Here is a 22,720-nt window from a genome sequence, read left to right as displayed (position 1 = left end):
AACTCCAAGCGGTCCTCGACCGGCTCGACATCCTCTTGCAAAGATTGGACAAGGTGGGGGGGGACCGGTAGGAGGCCACTCATAGGGTAGCCAACACGTTGGGAGCCTAGGATACCGCTGTTGACACTCTTTAAAAGCCTTGCCGGTTCAGCGCCCCATCGGACCTACCTGAGTCGACCCCTCAGGTTCGATAGAAGCAGCAAAAGTGTAAGTCTACCACTGAGGACCCTCCAACCTCTCAGCTGAAGGGAGAACGAATCAGCACAGTCTCATGACCACCGCCAAAGCCAAGGACATTGCTGCCAACAAGAAATCCCTCAAGATGAAGGTGGGCAATCGGGCCACCACAGACCCCCTCCAAGGGCCAACGATTGATGCCTCGCCTCTCCCCCTCGCACCTCATACCTCTAAGAATTCCTCGCGGACCAATGGGTCAAAAAGGACTAAGGTGTGGCCGGCTCATCCCACTTCTGATGAGACCTGGATGAGGCCAATGTGCTTGTTGGCTAGAAGATTGCCAATCAACATGGTGAAAGACGAAATTCGACAAGTAAAAGAAAGCCGAGGTGACACCTCGGCAAGTCAGAACCCCTCAACCAGGAAGGGTGCCTTCACCGCCGCCATCACCTCAAATCCCCTTCCACATCAGTTCAAAGCTCCCACACTAGAGACTTACGATGGCACCTCGGACACAAAGGAACACCTAGAGAGCTTCCGAGCAATCATGCTCTTGTATGGATATTCCAACGGCTTGATGTGCCGAGCTTTCCAGGCAACCTTCAAGGGGGCAGCTCATCGAGGTCCTACATCGACCACTTCAAGAAAGAAGAACTTGAGGTCCATGACCTCAACCCCAAGGTCTCCATGCACGAAGCAATCCAGGACCTCATCCCTGGGCCAGCACTTAAGTGCTCTGTCACCAAGACATTGCCCAAAACCAAGGCAGAATTTCTGATAAAGGCATAGAAGTACATTGTCATCGAGAAGCCTTTGCTGACAACCACCAAGGAGGAGAAGTTGATCATGACCATGGCGACATCGAGAAGAAGAGGAAGAATGGAGACAACTGCGACAATGACAGGAAGCCGTCAGCCCCGACCTACGACTAGTACACACCATTCAATTCCACCTGAGCACATATCCTCATACAAGTAGGAGAGGAAGAGTATATGAAGTGGCCTAGGAAGAGGAGGAGGAACCCCAAGAGGGGTGATCCAAGAACATACTACACATATCACCGCTGCGTCGAGCACGACACTGAAGACTGTTACGAGCTCCAAGACGAGATCGAGCCCCTCATCCATCGTGGATACCTAAAGCAGTACGTTGACAACGGCCTCATTGCCTTGCAGCAGCGGCAGCGATTGTAATCAGACATCATCAAGAGCTCGACCTTAGGCGTACCCACATGACTGACCATAAGAGCTCGGCCTCAGGCATACCTGCAGGCCTAACCATGTAATCAAATTTTGAATTAAAGCAAGTTTCTCTCACCTCTTCTCAAACCTTCAACATATACATTCTCATCTCGATCGAGCGACCTGCCACAAAATACAACCTTCACCAAGATTACACGCTCGGTCTGGACTTCGGCCAAGGGACATGGCCCACTGAGGTCATACGCTTAGTCACCAGGTCCCCCTTAGTAGATCGGCTAGCCACGACCTACAACCTTCACCAAGGTTACATGATCAAACTGAACGTCGACCCAAGGCATATGACCTCTGGAGGTCACACACCTACTCGCCTCTTTTTCATAAGGGATCTAATGGACCTCGGTCACAGCTAATGAGGTGGCCCTTGATATTGGCCTCAGCCTCGAAAGACCATCCCAACGAGCGAATCCTTATCCAGGATAGAGAGTCGGCATTGGCCCTACACTTAGCACAAATCATTGCAAAACAAACATGCTGAAGGAAACAATGCCACCTCGCTAAGACCAGGGCGCTCTGTGGCACCAATCAGGCTCCATACCCTCATGGGAAGGGTAGCCAGGAGAGATAACGCATGCGCCACCATTTCCTTCTCGCTAAGGAAAGGGGCCCAGTGACCTCGGTGGTGAAGCTCGACCTCGGCTTGACCCACCTGGGTGCTTGGGCAGATGGCTTATTAAGCGACAGATTTTTGCAACTTGTGACCTCTTGGAAGGGGGCACCAACCTACACAAAAGAAATGCAACTGCAAAAATGCATAAGATACACAAAAACCATATTCCATGCTGGGCAACTCAGAGTAAGCTTCAGACCTCGACGATCTCTTTAGCTACCACAAGCTCCTCCCTAGCAAACAGACCCTTGGACGGCCACACTTCCTCGACAGGCAAGAACACTTCGGACTTTGATAAAGACAACTGACACCTCAAACATGTCTCTTCCTCGGTCACTCGCTTATGACACTTCAGGGTAACCTCGCTTCATCACCTCAGACACCGTCCACACCTTGGCGACCCTCTTGTCCTGCCTCTTGGCGGCCACACGCCCCTCCTCACCGGAGACTTCAAATCTTTGGCTCAGGGCATCGTTACCTCAGACACCTATAGCTTCTCGTCTTCCACCCTCCTCGCGCAAAATCCGTAAGCTGACGACATGATAAGTAACCCATAGCAGAAGCACAATCGTTAACAAAAGAATTCTCCAAGTAACAAAGCAAGTACTCATGTAGGCCACCCTTATGGGCAGCCTGGATGAGGTGCCCTCCTGGCCAAGGTGCCCTCTTGGCCGAGGTGTCAACCAGGTCGAGGTGCCCTCTTCACACATGTCTGTTGAACGGGCCCTTGCCCAGCACCCTCTCTATCAACTTGGCCTTCTAGAGCAACAAAGCCCTGGTGTTCACCAACATCCTTACGCAAGCACAAGATAATCAATGCTTACCAATGAGAAAGTGAGTTGACGCGTCAGGCCAATACAGGAATCCTCTTACCAAGGTGAGCGAAGCTAAGGATAGCCTGCATTAAAGCTTCCTCTGCCACTAGGGGCCTAGCTCGGCTCCCTACCAAATTGACCTAAATGACCAGCCCTCTGCACCGGATGCAAAGGGATGCCACCTCATTGCAACCCGACGCCCACTTCGGGCACAATCCAAATCTTCAATGCCGAGACCCATCACACGTGCGAACAATACCCAGTGCAGGAACTCATCTCGTGCGTGGCCATGGTATGCCCACTCGTTATCTATACCTAGCCCAGTGATGACCGGCTAGAAGCCAGCGCCTAGGCTATGTACAAATTCATCAGCTCATTTGAAGCACACAATTGGGGGGCACACTCACCTCGTACCCATGCAAAACATGGTACTGTGCTCTCTTAGACCGAGGCCAACACCTCTGCGCTCTTCAACTTTCCATAACCCTCTCAAGAGGCAGAATCAACACAGTAGCTAATGGAAGCCCTTTGAAGCCAAGGACGATGTCAATATGCTTATAGGCCAAACTACCTCCAATATGGCCTCGGTTGGAGCTGACGTCTCCACGCTCCCAAGATGGGCTATCCTCAACAACTCCAAAATCAAGGTCAGCACCTCCATGCCCTAAGACATCTTTCTCCAAATCAGCCATAACTGAGGTCTTCATCATAGAAGGCTGCTCAGCGCCTCCCAACAAGAATGACACTCTCTTCAGTTGAAGTCGAGGTCCTCAACTAAGACCTCCACTGAAGGCCAATGGCACATCGACACGTGGCTGAGGGTGGAGTCAATTAGCACGTTTGGTAGGGCAGATATTGGTGCTCAATGCAGGGCCAATGGCACGATCACATGTGGCGACCTCAAATGGCCACATGCCTACGACTAGATCACATCCTCACTGTCCACAACCGTCCACCTCTAGGCGACCTCAAGTATAAATAGGGCATGCCTCCCCCAAGGTAAGGGGCTAGCTACTCATTCATCACTCCAAGCTCTTTAGTTTACTGGCAACCTCATCTGAGCCACTCGGACCTCGTCTGCCCTTTTCTCTATGCCCTCACTAACTTGACCATCGGAGTCCTCGCCTCGGGCTAACACCCAGAGCCTCTAACATCCTCCTCCTAGCAGGTTTGACAGGTTAATCCTTGAACCCTCCGAATACCTTGGACCTCGTACGCTCCAGATACCTCAAACCTCAGGTCTCGTAGACACCTCGGTTCAACTCGGCTTAAGGGTAAATTTATAGTGTTGTCTCAGCTCATTCTGAGCATCAAATTGGGATCATAGGGTGGAAATGACACTTGGGATTGCAAGGGGCCGGCCTGCTATATCCGCATTAAGAGTGTGAAACCAAGATCATCCACTGTGACACAAAGCCTCAGGTCTTTCTTTTTTCCTTCCTTGTTAGTTTTGGGTTCTGGTGTTCGACAATTTGGATGTTCAGAAAAGTTGGGGCCTTAGGTTTTGATCTTATGTTTAACCGATCGATTATTGGTTGGACATCTCTTGATTTTATGTTTAATCGATCGATTACTGTTCGCACATCCTTGCACTAATCATGTTAGTTTTTTGTTGTCATTTTGTATATCTGAAGGCATTCATTTCTTCTCTATGGACAGTAGGTAATGGGTTTACACTTCTAACATACTCTTTCTCATGAGCGGTACCAACACGGGGTAATGTTCTTGTCAAGTGAAACTCACGTGTGTTGGTCTTATAATCGAAAAAAAAAATATGCTTTTAACTTTGATTTCTGTATGAAAGGTGGTGTTAATTTTGGTTTATTCGGTTAAAAATGAATCAAATAAATCGAAATAAAACTATAAAAACCAAACCAAAATCAAAATTTTTGATTTGGCTATGTCGGTTATAAACCAAATTTAATTAATATATATAAAATATTATATTTTATAGCCTATAATATATGTGTGTATGTCTTATAATATATATTATGAAATTGAATTTCATTAATTATAATATATTAATATATAAATATATAGCATATTATATATTAAATGCTATATATTATATATTACATATTATATAATGAATTTTGGTTGATTTGGTTTTTTCAGTTAACCGAATTTCTAACTCTAAAAGCCAAAATTCCTATAAACTGAATTACCCAAAAACTGAAAAAAGTGAAACCAAAATTTTCCGTTCTATATTTCAGTTTTAATCGAATAATACTCACCACTATTCATATTGGTGTGTGACGATGGGATACAAACTATAATGAAAGTTTCTGGTGACATTAAATAATTGGTATAGTTTGTGTTATTTGAGATTTCTTGTTGATTAGTAATCTTCATCCAACATGTGATTGTAATATCCATAAGAATTGATTTTAAGAAATTAGTTGGGCAAATTGCAACCTTTAGGTTGCCACCACCACTTGGTGTAGAAATTATCAGGCTTTCCATTCTAAGAACACTGGAATCCTTCAACCAAAAACCTGCGATCTTATTGGTACAAAGAGTATTGTTTTCATCAGAGACCCACTCTACTTTAGACAAAATCACACCCTTCACCATCCTCTCATAAGGAACCCTAACCTTTCATCTCGAGCAGTAGCATCAAAACCTAACCACCTAAACTTCTTCAACTGTCCACAAATGTGAAACCCTCTGGTGATGACAACCATGTAGTCTATGTAAAAGAAGTACATAAATCACAAGGCTGTAACAAAGAAAAACCCAGGAGTCCCTAAAATGGCTTATGCGGTTTCAATTGCTCGACCCTCTTCAGAATCTCCCAGTAACGCATGGTTTCTGGGTCTTAATGAGCAAGTGGAATCTTAATAATTTGGAAGGGAATGACCGATGAAACGGGCTATTTTTGAAGAAACACGAAATGGGTTTTGAAAGGGATGACCGTCTTTTCTTGTGCAAGCTTAGCATAGATGAAACATTTCTCTGTCAATGACTCGAAGAGCGATGAAGAAGAAAGATTGTTCGGAATCAATGGCTTCCTCTGCGAAGAATAGCCGAGAAGAAAGACTTTCGGAATCAAAGATAGATTCTCTTTCTTTTGACTGGAATGCAAGGCGTGAAGGAGTAGAACAATGCGGGCTTCCCTCGCTGTGGCATAAAACAGGGATGGATAGGTTCAAAGTTACAAACAACAGAAAGACTTCTGCCCAATATGCGTTATAAATGTTTTGGTTTTCCAGGTATCCATCTTTTCGAAACTACCACCTAAGTATTTTGTTTGCTGGTCAATGTTTTTGAACCGTCATTGACCCAGACGGTCATACCATTTGAACCGGAAATCGTTTAGGCGATCGATTTCGTTTTACTCTAAACCTTATATTTGGTAAAAAATTGTTGAATTAGTCAATGAACCGTTAACTCAGACGGTTTGACTGTTAAACCATTTAACCCGGAGAACGGTTTGTAATAGAGTTTTAAAAACTGAGAAAGTGAGAAATCTCAGATTTGAGACTAAAAATCTCAGATTTGCACAAATCTGTCTTTCTCGTGGAGAAGGTGAGAGATATATAAAATGTGTGAAATAGATTTGTGCGAGATGGTGAGAGAGAGCAAGATATGATACTGAGAAATCTCAAATCTACCACCATCACTGATGCTGTTGCTGCTATAGTTCGCCATTGTCGTCGCCGTTGTCATCACTATTGCCGCTGTAAGTCACCACTGCAAGTCTGCAAGTCCTCTTCTTCTTATAAACTCTTTTCGTTTAGCCGACAATTTTCTCAAATCTCTCTCATTCTAAGTTTCAACTTTCAACCCTTATCTTCTCTTATATAGTATGCATCTTATCATCACACCATTATCCAGATCATTTAGTCATTTTGATTATTCCTTTTATCCATTTAAACAATTTATCACCTTGAGTCTATCATCATTCTGTCCTTTCCCTCTTAAGGGTGGACATAGTAAATTCTTGACCCGCCGCCAAACCCGAATTCCCTATTCGTTGTGGACCCTGTCTCTTTCCCTCTTAAGGTTGGGCTCGTAGGCCAGTTTGGGTCAGAGGTCCCCTTGAGTACAATTTGGGCCTGGCTCAAACAAGTGAGTGCAGGCTATTTTTCACAATTTAAAGATTCGGGGTTGTCCCAAAGCCTCTTTCAAGTTTGGAAGGTGTAGAATTTCTTGTGGGCATAGTTCTTGCAAGGATATGGTGTTCACAATGGATAAATCTGCTGGAGAAGCTTGGTAGAGTCTTGCGTCCACTAAACCACTGGTTTTAGCTTCTTCAGATGTCAGAGGAGGTGGAGGTACTACCCCCCAAGCAGAAGGTAATGCCGTTGTGGATTTGACTACTTTGGAGACAAACTCTCCCCAGCCAAAGAATGTAGAAGTTTCAAATTCATTCTCGCTTGAGCAGCAAGTGGAAAGCACAATGAATTTTTGAAAATGGCTGGGGGTTTCTTTCTCAGGAAAGCCAAAATGCTTTTTGAGTTCTACAATGTAGTCGTCAGTTCTAGAGCTAGGGGAACTTCTAGTACGTGAGGTAAGGGTAAAAAGGTTGTGGTGTAAGGTTCTCAATTCTTTATCTAAAGGTTGGGTCTGTTCATTTCTAGTGTTTTCTTGAGTTTTGTTTCTTGTGGGTTTGCTGTTCCGTTATTCCTTTATGGGGATTTTGGTTTTGTTGTTTTCTAGCCCATTGTTTCTCTTTTGTGGTGTTGAAGCAGGGTTTTGAATTCTTTCTCTCTTCTTATTAATATACATTACTTCTTCTCAGCAAAGTATTAACACATTTCGTTTGAAGGGGAGTGATAAGATAGTCCCAGTTTATATCCATGACTAATTCTACATCTATAAGTACCTCTCTTCTCATCAATAAATCATCCCATTTGTCAATCTTTTAAGCTTCTTTGTGTTTTATCATTATTCTTATTGCATATAGTTTATAGTCCAAGATGAAGATCATTGATACCATAAAATTGGGGTTGCATATTTTTGTTGATCCTATTTAGGTTTACCAATAGCTATTACATTTGCTTATTCCATGAAAAGAATGTTGATTTATGTAGGGATGGTTTGGAAACTCTCAGGCCTTGTTCATTTTTCGGTAAGTTACTTATCCGGGTAAATGTTTCCCAGGAAAGACTTGCTCGAGTAAGTGCATTTACCCATATTTTTTTGTTTCCCATATAAATAAGGCAATGACCATTTTAGTCATAAAAATCCATTATTAAAAGGGGCATTTTTGTCTCATTTAAGTGTTGGCAGTTCTTCCCCCAGGTGGGAAAGTTATTTAGGATATGGGTATCACTTACCCATATAAGTAATACCCAGGAAAATGAAATTTCCCTAATTCCTACATAAATCTGAAAAAAAAACATGGGATTCTTGGTCAATGAAATTTTTAAACAACGAGAAAATAATAGAAGTTATTGAACTTTAAAACTATACAAAAGAGTAAACATAGAAAAGGTTCATAGGATTTGTATATAAAGCAAACACATGTATATAGTGTTTGATGTTGATTTCATAATGGAACATGCATGTCATTATTATTACTCCTAGCTTACTAAGAGTAAAAATAATGGAACATGCATGTCATAAGCATGCTCCCATGCTATGCTTTTGATGTTGATTTCATAATGCTCAGTGTCTTTGAGTGAATTATATCTTACTTTCCATTAGACAGCAGCCCATTTTGAAATGATGATCACCCCATATGTTTGGCCATCTTTGATTGACAAATGGCTTATTTTTCATCAATAAAGAGCTCTGCGCCCCTGGCTACTTGCATGGTTACTTTGTGTGTTATCAGCTTTACTTGTCTTGAAAGTTGAATTTCCTTTGCAAATAATTGGAATGGATAGGTGATTGCTTTCTGGCATTTCAGCCCTTCAATAACCATTATTACTTTGGTAAAGCTAGCATCTCAGCCCTTGTTTTGTAAAGCTAGTTTCCTATGAAGGGTATCTAGCAGAGATTTTTTTTTTTTTTATACTTTGGTAAAGGAGTGTTCGGCATCAAAGGAAGAGGTGGATGTGGTGTGGTGGTGAGTATGGACCATGTGATGCGACTCCTGAGTGGTTGGATAAAGGACAAGCTTTACAAAAGGATGGTTGGCTTTTAGTTGGTATCCATGAATTTGATATAAAGGAGTTGTCATGCTCTTATCGTAAACATAAAGAGGAGTTAGTGCAGTAGGTCACTCCCATCTTTTGATCTTCCCTGATTGGCTCACAATAGCACATACAAAGAAACTTTAGTGTCCGCTATCATCCTCCATTATCACTCTGCACTGCTGCAACTTAGTGCTTTCCGATGCCAACATTATCTCCACCTTAGGACATTTAGCCAATTAGCCCAACAAACAATAAAAGCATTCCACTCCAATAAACAAGATAAACTTTGGCAATTTTGTACCCTACAAATTTGCAGTTGTACTCCTTCCAAACTGTGCCTCAAGTTCGATGGATTTAAAGAAAAGCATGATATAACTTCTTTAGTTCAATTGATCGTAAGAGAGAGGGAAAGAATAGGTTACAAAATTTAGCTGAATTCCTTGATAATTTTTTCTCAACTTTCTATTTATCTCTTATATTCTATCTAACTAAATAGGAGATAGGATTAATGGTTGTTCAGCAGGTTGTGAAACCATTAATAAGGCTCCAAACTGATCATAAAATACATAAAACCCACAATCATTCAACCCCTCACTGTGTATAATATGTGTTCATATTCTTACTATATAAAACAGAAAGCAAGAAAAAAAAGGCAGGCCACGCACACACACCAGAGATGATCATTTGAAGATGAAAACAGAAAGCTTGAGATGATCATTTGAAGACGAGACATGCCCGGCATTAGTCAACCAATCTGCAGCACAATTTGTATCTCTGAAAACATGCGAGTATTGGACTTTAAGACACCTGCTACTGCATATGCTGTAGTATTATTGGATTAGACTAGATTTGAATCTCCCTCAGTGACAATGTTCTTTACTTAGAAACCTAAGGCTAAAGAATGAGATGCAACTGCCACTAAAGAAGCTCGTGGCTGCCGCTAAAAACAACTTTTAGCGGCAGCCAGATGAGCATTAGTGGCAGTTGCGACTGCCGCTAAAAAACAACCATTAGTGGCAGTTGAGTGAGCATTAGCAACAGTCGTGACTTGTCTCAGTTGTTGGATAGACCTGTTGAGGATTATCCTGCCAAGACTGACACTAATGTGCTGCTAAGTTGGTTGGGGTGGTTTGTCTCAGCTATTAGGGTGAGACTCGAAACACATATAGTATGGTTTTGCTTGAAACTATGAATTAGGACTATTTTCTAGTTATTCCCTGGACCTTGGAGACTAGTGGGCAAAATTGAAAAATTACACCTGACCCCTAGACTCGATTATGGTACTGCACTAGGTGTTGGATTGGACTATCTTTGATATGCCAATCAGTGGGATCCTTAGTAGGGGTCAAAACCTAGGTGTGTTGAGGCAATCTGAGAATTCACCTGAGTAGGTGATCATAATGGCAGAATCGACCCCTTTGTCGAACAAAGTGAATGATCAGGGACAACACTCTCTCTTATGGAAACCTAAACTGTCGGCAATTGATTTCAAACTTGTTTGAGATTTGAGAATGTCATGTCTAGGCTTGTTGCAGATTTGGCAAACAATGGTTGGATATCCATTGCCTTTGCCTCCATTAGTGCTATTGAAATGTCCATTTGGATGTCCACGCCCTCTCTTGTGGCCACACCCGTTATTGTTGGGAATGAAGTTTCTAGGTTGAGATAGAACAAGGGGAGAGAGAGAGAAGGTTGAGTTTAAGATAATACTAAATGCCTTGATAAATTATATTGGGTTCAGGAGGACTTATATACAAGACTATTAGTTAGTATAGAGATCATAAGACTCTATCGTGTGAGATGGAGTTGGATAGAGTCCTAGATAAACAATACAATTAGAGGATAATCCTTATCATACAAAGTTCCTACTTGCATGGCTGAGATAGCCGATGCATGAGCTTTCATGAGTCATATTACGTGAAACACGAACGTGACTCTAACAAGCGATGTTGTACTCGTTAAGGAACGCTTGTCACGTAAGAAAGTGAAGCAACGAACATGTAGAGGTTTGGTGAAGATGTCCGTGGTTCAATCAATGGTGGTGATGAACTTTGTCCTGAAGAAAATGGAAGTCCAACTCAACATGTTTACTGCATGAGTGATGAACAGGATTAGATGCCAAGTAAGTAGCACCTATGTTTTCGCACCACAACACTGGAGAGGAGACTCGAGGTAGGCCCATTTCATGGAGGAGCATCTAAAGCCAAGTGAGCTCAGTGGAAAGTATGGCGAGAGACCGGTACTCTTCTTCCATACTCGATTTGGACATGGTGGACTGCTTCTTCGAGGACCAAGAAATGTGGTTGGGCCCATAGTAGATGTTGTAGCCTCCCTAAGAATGACGGTCATCTAAATACCAGGCCCAATCGGAGTCACTATAGCTGTAAAGTTGAGTGGACTGAGAGTGATGAATGTGGAGGCCTAGAGTGTGAGTATGATTGATATACCAGAGAATGCACATCACAACGGCCCAGTGATTAACTGTGGGCTTGGACATGTACTGTGCAACTTTGTTGACTAAGAAGGACAAGTCTAGACAGATTTTAGTCAGGTATTGCAAGGCACCAACAATACGGCGGTAGATTGTAGGGTCATCAAACATGTCTGAGTCTTCAGTAGAGAGCTTGAGATTGGCTGCCATGGGACTGGTGCAAGGTTTTGCATCTGCCATTCTGGTGCGCTGAAGAAGATCTAGAGCATACTTGAACTGAGATAAGATAATGCCATTAGATGTGGACTTAGACTCTAGTCCGAGGAAGAAATGAATGAGGCCCAAGGTCCCGTATGGAGAATTTAGAGGAGATAGCTTGGATGAAAGAGTCCATACGTATTGGGTTGGATCCAATGACGATGATGTCATCGACATAAATTAGTATCAGAGTGATATCCTGATACTAATTGGTTTGTCCTGCCACTAGGAATTTTATTTCAGCCCCACTCTAGGATTTTGGGCCTGTTGTCGTCTCTCCCTCTCCAATAGTCAACTTTCATTCACTAATAATGTGGTGTCTTCATCCTCCACCAAATATGGTTCTCCTATAGTTCTCTCTAATTCTAGCACATCTGAACCTGCTCTGGTTCAGCATCACACTAACTCTAACACCTTTATGTTTGCTTTGGTTTGGTATCACAATGTCCAAGAAATCCTTGCTACCACACTGGCTACTTCTCCACGAACTCACACCCACTCTATGGTTACTTGTTCCATGGATGGAATGTTATCAGTACACTCTAACCATGTCTCAAGGTACCCCTGTTCCTAAGTCTATCATATCCTTACTTACTTCTCTCGAGGCTGAATCTTGCTCTTACACTGAGGCTACAAAATCACCCCAATGGCATGATGCCATGCAAAAGGAATATAATGCCTTAATTAACAATGGCACTTAGGAAGTCGTACCTTACAATTCCCATATGAATGTGGTTGGAACTAATTGGGTGTTTAAAATTAAAGAAAAAATGGGATGGTACACTAAATTGTTATAGAGTCTGTCTTATAGCACAAAGCTTTAATCAAATTCCAAGGATAGATTTCTTTGACATGTTTAGTCTAGTTGTCAAGCTAGTGACTATTCTTACTATTCTAGCTCTCTCTCTCTCTCTCTCTCTCTCTCTCTCTCTCTCTCTCTCTCTCTCTCTCTCTCTCTCTCACACACACACACATTCTCATAAATGTATAGTTCGACAATTGGACATAAATAATGCATTTTTGCATGGTTTTCTAGATGAAGATATCTATGTATGACAACCAAAGGGGTTCAAAGATCCCTCTTAGCTTGACCATGATTGTAAGCTTCATAAAGCTCTCTTTATGGTCTTAAACAGGCCCCTTGAGCCTGGTATTCTCAGTTTAGTGGTACTCTTCTCCATATAGGTTTTTGGAATTCCACAAACAATCCCACTCTATTCATTTATGATCTTGATAGTACCAAGTTATTCATTCTTATTTATGTTTATATTATTCTTACCAGGAATTCCACTATTGTGATCGACCCCTTTGTTGGACAAAGTGAATGATAGGGTTTACACTCTCTCTGATGGAAACCTAAACTGCTCGTAGTGGATTGCAATTGTGTTTGAGATTTGGTTTTGCAAAATATATTTATATGATATATATATATTAATGTTTTATGAAAAATGTTTTCAGAAAGGTTTTAATTCTTAGGATCCATCCAACTAGTGAATGTGATACTACACCTTGCAGCCAGGGGAGAGGTCATTCCATATCAGGTAGTGATTGTTCATTATGGACTGAGAGGTTTAAGTGTAAGAGACCATTAGGGGCTGATTACCTAATGGGTTTTATCTTACTTAAGCTCATTATCCTTGGGCCTTCATAGGATGGCTAAATTCAATGATTATTTAAGTTTAAATGTTGGGCCCATATTGATCCCATAGTAATGGGCTTAGGGTTCAATACGAATTCGACCAAGCCTTCTTACAGAGGTTGGGCCAAACCCATGTGGACTTATGTGAGGTCATTGTAGGATCCCATTGAAGGGATAGGATATCCATCACATGGACGCCCAAAGATTGCGGAATAAGGGGATGAATTTCAAAAATTTTTCTCTTCCTTTAATTGGAAATCAAATTCCCTATTTATAAAATCATATTTTCAAGGATCATTCTTGAACCATGAACTGAACCAGATCTTAATCAAAAGGAATAGGAAGGGATTATACCTGATATGGAGAAACAATATCTCCCAATGGAGGTGTTCACGCCCAAGGAAGGATCCAAAATCTGCTCCCACTGAAAATGGCACAGTGTAGGGTGGAGCAGAATCAGTAGTGTTCTTCCAAAAGAACTTGAACCTTCGCAAGAATCAATTGGATGGCTTTTGAATACATCTCTAACCAATCTTTCCAAAAGATTGGTATCAAGATCGAATCTTGATTACTCCTGTAGAGAGGAGGAGATCGAACTATTGGAGGCGGCGACTGCAGGAAGAAGGCGGCAAGAGAGTATTCGTAGGGTGCAGAATTCTATCTTCTTGTGATTTTAGCTCTGAAGATAGGAGTTGCATACTGCATGTCTAAAGGTTGCCGCCCCCTCCTCTTTTTATAATCTTAAAGGGATCAGCTCCTAATCCCATTAGGAGTTGCTAATCCAAATCATATTTGTATAAGAAGTCCCTTTAAGTGATAAGGGATAACCCTTATCTTATCTGCAGATTAGATCAGCCATCTCCTAATCTAATAAGGAGGCTTCTAGATCTAAATCTTATTTAGATCTTGGACTCTCTAAGTGGATAGGGTCTGGGCCCAATCCTATCAGTTGATCCATCTCAGAATTCACCCCTTTAAATGACTAATCAATCAGCCCAATTCGAAATGGGCTTAAGGCCCATTTAAGGTCATGTATTCACTTAGCCTTCCAAACTGCTGCCTAGTTGGGCTTCCTTGTATGGTGTGGAACCCAAACATTGATCTACACACCAGCCACATGGGTTCGGCCCAGCCTTTGTTACAAGGCCTGGCCGAATACACTGTTATGAACAGTGCACCTCCTGAAACTCATCTTTTGGGCTCTATGGGCCCAACACTTACCCTAAGTGGTCCTTGGGCTAAGCCACCTTATAACACCTAAGGACTGTGGGCAGATGCAAGATTAGCCCATCAGGTATTATCCTCAATGGTCTTACACTTAACCTCTCAGCCCATAATGATCATACACTGCCCAACAAGAGAGGACCTCTCCCTCGGCTTCAAGGAGCAGTGTTGCACTCTCTGCTTATATGGATCCCGGGAATTAAAACCTTTTGCAAATCATTTCGAAACCATAAAATATATACTTTCATATCTCATATAAAATATATTTTGCAAAACAAATCTCAACGATTGAAATCAACAGCGGTAGTCTTGGTTTCCATCAGTGAGAGTGCATCCTTGATCATTACCTTTGTCCGACAAGGGGTTGATCCTATCACTATGATCACCCACTCAGATGAATTCTCAGACTGTCCCAACATATCCAGGTTTTGACCCTCGCTAAGGATCTCACTGATTGGTACATCAAAGACAACCCAATCCGATACCTAGTGCAGTATCATAATCGAGTCTAGGGGTCGGGTGTAACTTTCCAGTTTTGCCCATCAATCTCCGAAGTCCAGGGCAATACTGAAAATCTAGTCCAACTCAAAGATTCAATTAATCCTACACTGTATGTGCCTAAGGTCTCACCTTGGCAGTTGAGATAGGCCACCCCAACCAACTTGGTGGCACCACAGTGTCAGCCTTGTCAGGATAGGTCTCCCTAGACCGACCCACTGGCTGTGAACATTCTAAACTAACTCGAATCTCATTAAGTGTTCAGTTTAAGGGTATTACACAGAAATATACTAAGGGAACATGAATCAAATATGCACTTTTATTCATTTACAATAAACACATAAAATACATCATTCTAATTGAAGCTAAGGGCAGGCAAAACTATCTAACACCCACACAATACAAATCAAGCTTAAATAGGCCAAGCAACACTCTGGATTTGTGAGCCTTCAAGTTGATGGGCCTAAGTCCCATAATTAATATGATTAATTACAACTTAACTTGTAATGTGACATGGGGCGAATCTGGGCTTAAACCTTTGTATGGAGCACCTAATCTTATAAGAAGATAAGGTATATCCCTAATCAGATATGGACTATCTCCTAATTAGATTAAGAGATAGTTCCATAAGAGATTATAAAAGATGAGGGGGTGGACCAGTCTAACACAACTTTATATTTTTGTAGTTTTTTGTTCTGTCTACACTGTTTTGTCTCCCAATTTTTCCCAATTCGATATTAGCTATCTGGAACTGATTTAGATAAGTTTTTCTCTAATTTTTGCAAGAGAAATTCAAGGAATATCAGACTCACCTTCCCCAGTTCGATCCAAGCGGTTGGGTTGCAATTTTGCCAAAAAATGTGTTAATAAATCAACTTCACCTGTACACTGTCATCTTCAGTAGATGCTAGTTTTGGGAATGATTTGGGCATGAACTTCCACCTTGAGATCTACATTTTTTATATATGTATCAGGTACACATCTCCTTCCTCGTTTGGTTTTAAATTTGGTTTGATTCAGTACAAGGCTAATCCGAAAAATGCAATTTTTTAAAACATAGGGAATTTGACTCCCAAAAAGATTAGAAATTTTTTGAAATTTCTCGTAGCCATCTAGCATGGTTCGGCCATCCATATGATGGATCCAAACCTTCCAACAATCTTGGTCCCAATCTTATTGCCTAAAGTTGAAAGAAAGAAGCAAGCCAACATTGCTCATTCAAGTACATAATCTGAACTTCATGCCCTAGCCAATTCTATCACTAAAGTATTGTGGATCCTATCTCTACTTGTAGATTTGGGCTTATCATCGGTAGAGTCAAATTTGTTGAATCTAGTTGTCTTGCAACTACATTTATTTGAGGAGTGAATGAATCAAACAGAGCTCTAGAGTGCTTAAGTCGGATTTCATGGTTCAAGAGAAAATCCTAGATAATGAGTAATCGTTGGATTAAAGGAGAGTAGTAACTAATGACTCGTAATTGGATCCAATCTACTGAGAACCTAAATGAGATCATCTTCTAAGACACCTCGCCAATAATTCCCAAGTATTATTAGAAAGCATCCTTGTCTGCTAAACAATTTCATTAGAAGCTATGAGCATTTTCACCAATTAGAGGAATTATTAGCAATCATTTTTACTAGTTTGTCATAAAAAACCGAGCCTACACCATTCCCATATTGGGTTGCTATATCAACTTGGAGAAAGTGGTGCCTAACACCTTCCCTTTCCTAATCCTTAGAAACCAAAAGTTGTAAGACAAGTGTCCTTCCTATTGGAGAATCAAGTCGTTATCAAGGCAGTAAAATCAAATTTTCAAATCTGAAAATGAAGGCCCATTTTCTTTGAAAAATGGGTGGCAACTCCTTTTATTTGAACCAAACATGAGCTTTTCAGAGCTTACACCCCTTCATCCCTTTTATAATACTGGCACCAACATCTTTAAGAGGGATGTGTTTCTTCATTAGGTTTAAGAAAATGCCACCAGGAACAACCCCAAATGTCACTGTTAGAATTCTTAATCCTTTTATAAAATGTACTCTTTTTTGTAGTAAATAAAAAGAAAATTCATTTAAACTGAAAACAAATTATGGATACACATATTTGATGTTTCATGTGTCGAGTTTATCCCGATTTATGAAGCATGGCCCTTTTTTACAAGGTGTTTGGCTCCATGAGCATTTATTCAATAAACGCTGCCACATATGTGCCACTTCAGTAGTTTTTCTCTCTTGTTCTTCTATACGTGTCAAGAATGACACAAGTGGACTTCGGTTTTTGTGCATACCGATAGTTTTAAACTGAAAACAAATTATGGATACACATATTTGATGTTTCATGTGCCGAGTTTATCCCGATTTATGAAGCATGGCCCTTTTTTACAAGGTGTTTGGTTCCATGAGCATTTATTCAATAAACGCTGCCACATATGTGCCGCTTCAGTAGTTTTTCTCTCTTGTTCTTCTATACGTGTCGAGAATGACACAAGTGGACTTCGGTTTTTGTGCATACCAATAGTTTGTGAAATTTATTTTTTAAAGCTTTCACAAACAGTCAGGCATTTTTTCACTATTACACTAGTGTGAAACCTAGTGGCGCCTAGTTGTCATAAACAATTGTAATTGTTGCTTTTTTTTATTTTACCAGCAAATAAAATACAAACGTTTATTCAATAAACGTAAACTGAATCAAACACAGTTATCATTTTTTCACAAAATGCACAAACCAAAACATAAGGATCTATGTCAATAAACGGAAAGACCTAGTTGAACCCAACGTGGCACCATTTTTTTGAAAAACGCATGCGGCTTCAAATCCAAGGATCCTTAATTAATAATTGTGAGTGGATCAAGACGAATCCCAATCTCTCAATGCTAACGGCTTACAATAAGTCACCAACCAATAAAAACGTGGGAGATCCATAACGGCTTACAAAAGGTGAGTTTTGATGAACGTGTGAGTACTCCATAAATTTTAATCAATTTTCATTGATTAATGTACCATAATAAAGGCTTAAAACGTGGGAGATCTTAATTCATGACCCTATCAAGGAAAATAAAGTGAATTAATGAAAGGGTCCTTAGTGTTCTATAGTGTGGATGAGAAATTTGTGGGTGTGGATTAATCCACACTACACATGTGGCAGGGACCAATCCACACCACACCACAGTCTACAGCTGTTTTGAATTATGGACAAACTGTGTGAATTGGTCAAATCCACACCCACAGTGGCATTCTATAAGTGTGGTGTGATTAAGATGAATCCCAATCTCTTAATCGGCTTACAATAAGTCACCAACCAATAAAAACGTGGGAGATAAATATTTTAAAAAATGACATACGTAGTTAATTATAAATATCTAATTTTTGCATTTTGTATGATAAATATTTAAAAAAATGCACCAATGAATTAATATTAATCAATAAATATTATTTTTTTATAAAACAATAGTAAAATAATTAAAAAAAGTATAAAATATATATTAAATATTTTAAAAATTTATTATTTTATTGATAAAAACATTAAGAAAATATAAAAATTAAAAAATTAAGTAAGATAATTAATATTTTACTAAAAAAAATATTAATATTTAAGCAATTGATATAAAGAAATTTTTGCAAGATAAGCACGACACCTAACGATTTACGTAAATGCTCTCTTAACCCAAATAGGACGTATAGGCAAATGCTCAATGGTTAACGAATGAGCCAAACAACCATGCAGGAGATTCTTGATGTAGGGCCTAGAAAGCACTACAACTCATCTATCAATTCAATCCACGTCGGCGTGTGTCCCTGGGTAGTGTCAAGTGAACCAACAAAATCAAGATACGTAGAACATACGAACCAATGGCAAGACAGAAATGGATCTCTAAAGATAAGGACCTTTGCATCTCTATTGCTATTAATACCACCAACATTCAACAAGCCTAAAAGAAAATAAACTAAGTACATGTCTTCTCTTCTCTCAGCTCTCCTCAGTCATCACACTTGCTCTTTTATCATGGTCATGGCTACCTCCGTAATGATGACTCTCTCCTCTCCTTTGGCCAGAAAAGCACTGAAACTCACCATCTCCACCTCAGAATCTCGATGAAGGCAAGTTCACCATGTGAAGCTCCTTGTCTCAGCCCAAGCAATCCATAACCGGTAGCCCATGGTATGGTCCTGGCCATGTCAAGTACTTGGGTCCTTTCTCCAGCCAGTGAATTCCCCTGGTGAGCATGGCTAGGACAGCGTCAGTCTCTCTGCTGAGCCAGAGACCTTTGCCAAAATCCATGAGCTTGAGGTCATCCGCACCAGATGGGCCATGTTAAGAACCTTGGGGTGCATCGTACCTAAATTGCTCGAACGCAATGGCGTCAAGATCAATAAAGCCATATGGTTCAAAGCTAGTTCATAGATCTTCAGAGACGAATGACTAAACTACTTTTTAAATTCACAACAACTTCCACTGGTAGAGACCTTAGGTGGAGCATTTCGATAGAAGAGACTTATAACGGTAAAAGGATGTAGGGTTTGGAGAGTACGCGTGAAACGTGATAGGAAAAATAAACCGTAAACCAAACCCGTCTACAAAAAATGCCATTGACAAGAAATTAAAGTGTGAACAATACTGATCCATGAGATAGTATGGACCGATCCCATCCACCACAGTATGTGAAAATGACCCATTGTGTGTGTGGAGATACCCACATGAAAAATCACAAAAAAAAAAACAGGATTTTTTGGCCATTTGTTCCACCTTTCAGTTTCAGGCTTTTTTGGCCAGTTCCACAAGTGCAATGGAAATTTTAATTGTTTTTGGATGTCAAAGATGGAACAAAAAGTCACCCCAAAACTCTGTATCCGTTACTATAGCTAAATCTAAAGTGAATTTTGTAGTTTGAAATACATCAGCCATTATTATATATACCCTTTCAGAGAGAGATATCGTTTCGGTACCCTTTGAAATACATCCGCATATGCATTGTAAAGTAGCTATACTATCTAAAACATTTTAACCATTGACTGAAAGTCTGAAACAAACGGAAGACGAACAAAACACATAAAGCACTAATAAAAAATATAAACAAAATCAACACCAAATCATCCATTCAACAACTTCAAAGCGGACTCTTTCCAAGAAAGATGTCAGTGAGAACAGTAGTTGATTGCAGGGAAGCTTTCAGCAATGATAAACCCTGTAAAATAACAAAACCATGAAAAAGCAAATTTGCCATATGATACATGCAAAACTTCCGTGATCATGCCCAAAAATCGCAAACAGAGAAAAAAGAAGAGATAGCAGTTTGTTCATTTACCTCATCATAGCCCAAATGAACAACTCGTTCCTCAAGCTTGCCAACATCCTTGACATTGAACTTGTTGAGAAGAGTAATAGTTGAGATGGTGGACATGGGCGAGACTGCCAAATCGTCCATCACCATGTATGTCACAACTCCCTTCACATACCCTCCCTCTTCGTCTCCGGTTGTCGCCACCTTATTGGTCGCTTGGGATTCAACGTACTGCATCTTAGTTGACATTTGATACCGGCAACTGGGACAATCAACGCCAGAAGTGTCTGATACATAATAATGTCGAGAGCTACAGCTACTAAAATCACTGTTATTGCCGCACGTATAGTAAATTTTTGTGACTGGGTCCTGTTTCGGTAAAAGGAGAGGAACCTGGGCCACGCATATTGGAGATTTGGGGTTCAAGAGGGAGTCTTTGCTTTGGCCCGGTTGGATGTACGTTTGGTTTAGGTTTTCTATACTGTCATACAAGTTTCTCATAGAACCCACCATGTTCTGCTTCGTGAGAAGCTTTACAATAGTTCCGAGAGGCATCGCCAGGAGGTTGAAGAGGAAATCTACGAAGTCCTTCCCTACTTCAGCAAATAGGACTCTGTTAGCATTCGTGTCTATCAGCAGCTTCAAGCTCAACTTGGTCATGGCGTAGGCTACTGGGACGATCGTGATTTGTTTAATCGTTCTGGAGACAAGATAAAGGACACTTGTGAATTGTTTAATGAAGGCATTAATGGTACAATTTCGAGGGAATACGTTTAAAAACAACCAAGTATGGTGAAATAGCAGAAATGCAAGATGAGAAAATAAATAATGATGGAATGGGGCACACCAACACAATAGAGATATTTGTCACAAACAAGAATGAAATTAGGGACAAGCTATGAATAAAACATAATGGTTTAGTGTTGTTAAGGAATAGTTCCATCAAGACAATGATTCGGCAGTAAAAGCTAACGTTGGGTTTCTTCTCACTTTGCAAATACGATGATGATAGAATATGCAATCGGTTGAAGCTTTTCTCTCCCAGATCAAATGGAACGAACAGAGGTGTGTTTCGTCAGCCCATTCACGCCGGATTCGCGTCTGTACTCTGATATGTTGAATCAATGGTGGGCTGATTGCAGCTCTGTTGTGAAGCCGAGTGGATGGTTGGTGTAGTTGCTTGCCCCGGTGGAGTAAAGAAAAAAAAAAAAAAAAGATTGCTACTGTAAGGGTGTTAATCCCTTGGTGCCGATCTGAAGTCTAAAGTGATGATGTTGGAATCTAGAAGAAGCTTTTGTGCTGTTCTGTTGAATGCCTCAGTATTGGAGACGTTCTCCCCTTTTGTACCCTGTTTCCTAGGGCTGAATTTTGGGGTTTAGGAGGATTGTCAAGAGCCTTGGGGAGAGGGAAGCAAGAAAGGGAAGGGGATAGATGAGAGAGATCTTGGGAACAAGAAAGGTAAGCCAGAGGGAAATCAAAATAAGAAAGAAAAAAAAAAAGGAAGAAAGAGGGAGAATGAAAGGGAGGAAACAGGGGAGAGGAGAGGAGGGAGCGGAGAAGAGAAAGGGAAAGAAGAGGGAGCGGGGGAAAACGGAAAAAGAGAGCAGAAGAGGGAGAGACGAAAGGTGGGGTGGGGAGGAAAGGAAGTGGGGGCCAGTGGGGTCAGAACTAAAAGAAAATATTAAAAAACGGTTACGTACGTAGGAACTGTAGGAGATGAGAAGTTTGAAAAAAGGAGCGTCGAAGGCAAAGCAGCAATTGAATCGATCGGAAGCATGACTGTCTGACTGTCTGATCGTCCATTACTTTGAACCTGTTAAGCAAATTAATAACCAACATGGAAATGACTGTCTGATCGTCCATCACCATTCCCTTCACGTATCCATTGGTGTAGGTCTAGAAAAGGAGACTAGTGTAGGCTTCCCTTCACGCATCTGACCACTCAGATCAACATATTTCACAAAGGAAATATGGTACAAAATATGATTATGCTTTCATATATCTTATTCTTTAACCAACTTGATTCTTTTTTGTTTCTTAAACATCTTGATTTCCCAATTAATATTGTCAGGTCTCTTAACCATGTTAACCATACAAAGGAAATATGATAGTAAAATATGGTGACAATTGATGCCAAGTTTATAGTGATGAGAATCTATACAAATTTACTTATATGAGTTTATAAACTAGCTAGAAAAATAATAGAAAATACCTTATATGTGGTGGACATCCCATCCGGCACCCTCCAACTGTTTAAGGAAACTTTTAAACATCTATTCCAATGCCAAGAGACTTTGCTCAAGCTGATGAAATGCATCACCTGATGGACTCTAGTGCTTACAGAGCCAATATGTCTGTCATATGCATCTTAAGACTGATAGACCTGTGGCTTCACCCTGAAGTAAAGAATGTTATGATCCAATTACATGGGAGATATATTTTGC

The 22,720-nt window shown here is 40.8% G+C and overlaps 1 protein-coding gene across 1 annotated transcript; it reads right to left on the bottom strand.

Moving 5' to 3' along the window:
• Window positions 1-19,873: 19,873 nt before the first annotated feature.
• On the bottom strand, window positions 19,874-22,260 carry LOC148844056 (uncharacterized). The gene is made up of 3 exons (XM_088956431.1): window positions 21,267-22,260; window positions 20,301-20,976; window positions 19,874-20,180 (listed from the first exon to the last, which is right to left on the bottom strand). Exons 2-3 carry the CDS (start codon window positions 20,934-20,936, stop codon window positions 20,103-20,105), a joined length of 714 nt encoding a protein of 237 aa, XP_088812557.1. The 5' UTR covers window positions 20,937-20,976; window positions 21,267-22,260; the 3' UTR covers window positions 19,874-20,102.
• Between the last annotated feature and the right edge of the window lie 460 nt (window positions 22,261-22,720).

Source organism: Nelumbo lutea, chromosome 8, assembly GCF_056320005.1.
Source record: "Nelumbo lutea isolate HS-2025 chromosome 8, American lotus-T2T, whole genome shotgun sequence".
In the NCBI taxonomy this organism is placed as follows: Eukaryota; Viridiplantae; Streptophyta; class Magnoliopsida; order Proteales; family Nelumbonaceae; genus Nelumbo; species Nelumbo lutea.
This window is presented reverse-complemented; position numbering and strand designations above follow the sequence as displayed.

Bases quoted from the DNA above. Each gene is read 5' to 3' on its own strand.
- LOC148844056 (XM_088956431.1), bottom strand. From the start codon at position 20,936: ATGACCAAGTTGAGCTTGAAGCTGCTGATAGACACGAATGCTAACAGA. The intron at 20,181-20,300 runs GTAAATGAACAA...GTTATTTTACAG, and splicing joins TTCATTTGGGCTATGATGAG to GGTTTATCATTGCTGAAAGC.